The 6,326-nt window shown below is 46.6% G+C and overlaps 1 protein-coding gene across 6 annotated transcripts in view; it reads left to right on the forward strand.

Moving 5' to 3' along the window:
- The window catches only part of LOC148150037 (uncharacterized), a 266,280-nt gene extending 263,948 nt beyond the window's left edge, over positions 1 to 2,332 (forward strand). For all 6 annotated transcript variants that reach the window (XM_087987707.1, XM_087987709.1, XM_087987708.1 and 3 more), the window contains one exon: positions 995 to 2,332. In XM_087987707.1, the coding sequence (XP_087843833.1) occupies positions 1,044 to 2,228 (1,185 nt within the window). In that variant the 5' untranslated portion in view covers positions 995 to 1,043 and the 3' untranslated portion in view covers positions 2,229 to 2,332. The remainder of the gene's footprint in view (positions 1 to 994) is intronic.
- The last annotated feature ends 3,994 nt before the right edge of the window (positions 2,333 to 6,326 follow it).

Below are 6,326 nucleotides of genomic sequence, written 5' to 3' on the forward strand. Positions count from 1 at the left end.
GAGAATTGTAAGGGATAGGATTTATGAACATCTGGATAGGAATAATGTGATCAAGGATAGTCAGCATGGTTTTGTGAAGGGCAGGTCATGCCTCACAAACCTTATTGAATTCTTTGAGAAGGTGACTAAGGAGGTGGACGAGGGTAAAGCGGTAGATGTGGTGTATATGGATTTTAGTAAGGCGTTTGATAAGGTTCCCCATGGGAGGCGATTGCAAAAAATACGGAGGTATGGCATTGAGGGTGAGTTGGAGGTTTGGATTAGGAATTGGCTGGCTGGAAGAAGACAGAGGGTAGTAGTTGATGGTAAAGGTTCATCTTGGAGTGCAATTACTAGCGGTGTTCCGCAAGGATCTGTTTTGGGACCATTGTTGTTTGTCATTTTTATAAATGACCTGGAGGAGGGGCTAGAAGGTTGGGTGAGCAAGTTTGCGGCTGATACGAAAGTCGGTGGAGATGTTGACAGTGAGGAAGGATGTGGCAGGTTACAGCGGGATATAGATAAGCTGCAGAGCTGGGCAGAAAGGTGGCAAATGGAGTTCAATGTAGGTAAGTGTGAGGTGATTCACTTTGGGAAGAGTAACAAGAAGATGGGGTAGTGGGCTAATGGTCGGATACTTGGTAGTGAGGATGAGCAGAGGGGTCTTGGTGTCCATGTACACAGATCTCTGAAAGTTGCCACCCAGGTAAATAGTGCGGTGAAGAAGGCATAGAGGATATTTCCTCACATGGCTATCTAGAATCTGAGGTGATTGCTGGGACCTTGGTAAATTTAAGGAGGAGACAGATAAATGTTTATTTATTATTGGGTTGTATGGTTATGGAGAGCAGGCAGGGAAATGAAGTTGAGGCTGAGAATGAAATCAGCTGTGATCATTTAAAAGGTGGAGCAGATTCAAGGGGCTGAATGGCCTACGTGTGCTCCCAGTTCTTAAGGTCTTCACTCTCCCTGATACATTGTGGAGTCATAAATAAACTTTAATCCTTTTTTTCAGGGACAACTGAAGGAAACGACCATCCAAACACAGTGCTCAGCCCATCAGTATGGCAGGAACAGCAGGAGATTCCCTGGAACTGGCAAAAGCCAGCACCGAGGTTGCGACTGCAGTGGTTGCAGTGAGAAATGCGATGTCAGTTGTTGAGAGTTTAGGAAAATTCGCCTCTGCAGCTGGAGCAGTAGGAGCTATCTTTGGGGTAGCAGCAGCAATTGTTAAACTTGCTATGGGTAATGTGGAGAGTGAGGAGCTGAGATATATGAAGGAGCAGTTCCAGATAGTCAAGAATAAGCTGGATGTCATTTCAGGTCAGATTCAGCAAGTGCTTCAGGCTATCGACCAAAGCACAGTCAATAATCAGTTCTTCCCCATTGAGGAGAATCTGAAAAACCAATTCAGGAAGTACATGGACATCCTGAACACAAAACCGGAATTCCGGGAGAATGAGAAAGAAGAATTCCTCGCACACTTCAATGAGACTAAAGGTGACCAGAACCTTCACACTCTCTATGATGCAGTGATGGGACATCCTGGCATCTTTGGCAAACCCATTCTGGAAACTGCCATGGAATATGACCAGAGGAACCGGCGTCTGATGGAAGGGCTCTGCTGCAGTCTCAAGGAGCTCTTCTGCATTGGCCTGATTGCCCTGGTGGGTCACTCCGCTCTCACTGGGACCGATGTAGAGGCATTAAAGAGAGAGTGGAATGAGAAAATGGGCAAAGTAGAGAATAAAATGAAATCCATGATAGATAAGTGCATCAATGAGTTTGCTGAGCAGGCAAAAATAGATGTTGAGAAAATGATAACTGAAAAGGGTGGAAGAAATAACTGTGAATGTGTAAGTTACATTCTCAATGGTTTATCAAAGAAATATGACTGGGTTAAATGGTCTGTACGGGTCTATAACCCTGTCAGTGGCTTCGATAATCACTGTGTCATTGGCCCCAATTATTTTCACTTTTTCAGACTCAATGGGGTTAATGCTGTTGTCTCCTATGCAATTGATCCAAAACCAATTAATGAAAGTTACATAAAGCATTTAATGGAAGGGAAAGATGGCTGGTCTGATGCAAAAAAGGTTGCTGAACATGTGGACAATAACCTTCCCTCTGGCCATGTTGTACATGTAGTGAGACGCCGCAAGGGTCTGTGGTACCACAGTAACTTTCCTGCAAATTGTCATTTCTGGGAAAATTACTCTGGTGTCACCCTGTGTGTGCATTCCACATAAACATCCTCCTGAGTTTTCCAGTTCCTCCTCCCCTGAGTTGATGCTGCTGTGCTTCAGGGGATGAGGTTTTGATTTTTGGATACATTACTCTATCATTGATCATCATCTATATCTCTCCCTAACTATGATACACCCAACAGCAAGTTTATCCCTTTTGTCCTTTTGTGTAATTGGTAAAAAGCTGTATTCATTTGATGATCTCTCCAAGATGGCGTTCCCTCCTCACTGTGATAATTGATTCTTTGATCAATATTGTGAAACCTCCTTTCTCTTCTATCCCCCTCTCTATCTCACCTGAATGCCCAATAATGTTAGGCTGCTAGTCATGTCTATCTTTCAGCCAAGTCTCAGTTACAGCTATGATATCATACTCCTGTAAGGAGCATGCTCCTGTGTCTGTTCAGATCTAACCCATCCAACTTATACAGGGCCCACCGTCTCGAGAATTGAAAGCTTGGTTTCCTGCACCATCTCTCCAGTGACACATTGATCTACTCTACCTTTCCATTCTCATACTCTCTACTCCATGACACTAAGAAACATCCAGAGGTTGCTATCTTTAAAGGTCTGCCTTTCAATTTCCGACCTAACTCCCTAGGTCTGCTTGCAGGACCTCATTTCTCTTTCTCCCTCTGATCACTGGTCCCAACATGGACCATAACTTCCAGCTATCCACTGTTCCCCGTCCCAGTGCCTTTCAGTAATTCCATGACATATCAGGCTCTGGCACCCAGGAGGCAACACATTGATACATCACAGCTATCAAATGCCCTCACAAGTGACACCCCGATCACTACCGTCCTTCCACACTTCTTCCTCCCTCACCCTCAACCTGAGTATCTGGAACACCCACAATGCCATGGCATTGGCTCTGGCTGGGCTCCACAAATGAGCCATCATTTTGGTTTGCAATTGACCTACATTTGGGGAATTCCCTCTTGACCTGCCTGGTCGGTCCCCTTCTTCTGTCTGGCAGTCGCCCATTCACCCTGTCCTGACATTTCCTTACACTGGGAGAGGTTGGGGGGCGGGGGGGGGGGGGGGGGGGGGGGGGAGGGAGGGTTGAGGAGGAGGGGTGACCACATCCTGAAATGCATCACCCACAATTCTTCCACCTGGTGAAAGCCCCATGGTCCACCTGGCTGCTCCCCTATCCAAAGCCCAGGCTCACACTGCTCCAGTCAGAGGCACTTCCTGTACATACTCACCCAAGGTACAGGGACCATCTCGGATTTCAGGAATGGGATAACCATGAACCTTGACTCCCCAGTCGTACCTTAACAGAATAGAAAATCTTCCTTTTAATTTACACTTACACTTTCTGAAGTATTGACCAGACAAATGCTATTCCTGTTTCTGCTCCAGTCCCACTCAGGTCCACGATCGGACTCTCGGCTCCCCACCCCCTCCTCTCAGTGACACTGTCACAGGATCCCCACCCCTCCTCAGTGAATCTTACTGCCTGACTGAGCTGTTATCATCAGACACTGACTTACTGCTTTACATTTGGGATTATGTCTGAGTGGGCCCATTCATCATAAAGCTGACCCAAGTTGTTAATGCTGAGGAGAGTAGAGAGAGTTCGGAAAGCCCATTCACTTATCACTGCTAAATGACAAGGCTCCATTGGGAATCTCCACATTGCTACATTTCAGTGGTACCATACTGTATGGTACATTGTACGGACAGAGTCCTGTGTCTAATACACCGTTTACCCTTGATAGAGTCATAGAGATGTACAGCATGGAAACAGACGCTTCGGTTCAACCAGTCCATGCCGACCAGATATCCCAATCCAATCTAGTCCCACCTGCCAGTGAGGATCTAAAATTTGAATTTAGGCAATTTGAATTTATGTAGATTTTTATTTTCTCAAAATGGTTTCTCGATCTAAAAGAATACTATAAAATGGCCTGTGAACCTGTACTGCTGATTTACAGAACTGAGCTGAAATTCAAAGGTAAGAGGACAATAGAGTTTTCAAAAGCTGAATACTGACACATTAATTGACCATTTGAACTAACCTTGAACCAGTATACGGCATGACAATTTACATAAATAAGATATCTTTTACCATAGAATACCATTGGATTAGCCTGTCTTCAATCATGTCACCTTATTATATGTGATTGGATCTTTCTTGTAATTAAGGACCCTTTCCCAAGAAATATCATTGGATTAACTTGTTGTAAATCATGTCATCTTATTATATGTGATTGGATCTTTCTTGTAATTAAGGCTGTACTATTTCTTAAAAAGCATATAAATAATGTGTAATTTTCAAATGTAATTGTGCAACTTCACCACGGAACACAGAAGCTTCAACCTCTGTGTTGCTGGATAGAATTGCATCAATAATTCAATAAACTTAATCCAATAAACTCATGACCCTTGCTTTTTGAATAGACCGCATTTGTCGATTCTTTTGACCAAACTCGAACCAAGAGGCCCCTCCCCATCCGAGGAGCAGGAAAATTGATGTTCAGGCAAAAGCCCTTCATCAGGTATATGAAGGGCTTTTGCCCGAAACGTCAATTTTCCTGCACCTTGGATGCTGCCTAAAATGCTGGGCCATATACCACTCCACCACTCTAATCTCGTGTTGGAGAGGGAGTCATTGGTGTCTGAATCTGACAGAGCGGACGCTGTATCAGAGTGGAGATGTCAGAGTGGGGAGGTTGAAAAATGTGGTGCTGGAAAAACACAGCAGGCCAAGCAGCATCCGAGGAGCAGGAGAATAGACGTTTGGTGTGGGGTGGTGGGGGGGGGGGGGCAGGAGGGTAACGATGCTGTACACAACCGGGAGCAGCACATACAGAAGGCCATCACCAGGGCTACAATACCCACAAGAACAAAAATAAGGGATATCAGACCGTGTAGCAGGGCTGTGCCCCATGAGCCAAGCCAGGGTTGGGTAAGTGGGCACTAATAGGGTGTGTTTGCTGCAGGTAATAAGCTTCTGGAGGGGAGAGGACTGGGAATGATAAGTGAGTGGTCCCACGTACCCGATGAAACAGCTCCCAGTCCCTAACAATGGCAGCCCAGCCAAGGTAATGCCTTCTGGCTGCAGACAAAATAAGTGCCGTTGTATGTTTTCAGGTGGTAGGTTTGGTCTCCTGTCCTGATGGTAGTGAAACTGGAATTGTGGGCAAACCTGTTCGTTGTGGGGGGGGGGGGGGGGAGGTGCAATTCACAATGCTGCCCTCTGCCACGGGCCGGTGCATTGCGAAGGTCAGGAGCAGGGAGTTGGGGCATCAGCTCCAACCTCCCAGGCAGACGGCTGGCTTCTTGTCAAGCAGATATTCCCTATGGGCGGTCCTGTCCAGTGGTATCAGTGATGATCAATGCTGGGGGTTCATGTGAGATGTTATGGGCTGGGGAGGACCACCTCGTCAATTTGTCAAGGTGGTACTCTGCGGATTTCCAGCGGTCTGAGCTATTAGTTACGTGAATGGCCGGTTTGGTTGGCAGACTGAGCATTGTGACCTCAGGGTGACCTGTCTGGGTCCAGCCATTCTGCCATCTCTGTGATGTTAAAAGGGACTGTGGCGAGAGGAATGTCCCCGTGGGAATGGGCAAGGCTTTGACCACAGACTCAGCAGCTGGTCTGGTTCACCCTCTGAGTATATATATGAGTCATGTGAAGGAACGTGTTCGACTGCAGCTCACGGGCGGTGAATTAAGTGCCCCGTTCTGTGTCCCCTGTCACCAATCCATAGTGATGTGCAGGTCAGACGGAGGGTAATATCCCAATAGTTGCGGCGATCAACTGGACCCCTCCATAGTGTCCGGAGCTGCATCATGTCCAGCTCGGTCATCCCTCTGTGGAGTTGGATCCCTCTTGCACTGGGTCGGGTGTGTCCATTCCAGTGTCCCTTGGAGCTGGAGAGCTGTCCTGGTAGTGAGCAAGACCAGGTATGGGCCTTTCCGTCTCGGGGAGAGAGAATCATTCAGCAGTGACTGTGTCATTACAAAGGCCCCAGGTTTAAATGGGTGAAGTGGTTCCTGCTGTAGTGTGGACAGTGCAGCTTTTCCCAAATCATGGTTTAAAGTGTTCCTTCAACTAAGGGCTTGAACGTAATCTAAGAGACCCTTCAG

The sequence above is a fragment of the Chiloscyllium plagiosum genome, unplaced genomic scaffold, assembly GCF_037043375.1.
Source record: "Chiloscyllium plagiosum isolate Xiang-an unplaced genomic scaffold, Cpla_swu_hap1 HiC_scaffold_5, whole genome shotgun sequence".
Taxonomy (NCBI): domain Eukaryota; kingdom Metazoa; phylum Chordata; class Chondrichthyes; order Orectolobiformes; family Hemiscylliidae; genus Chiloscyllium; species Chiloscyllium plagiosum.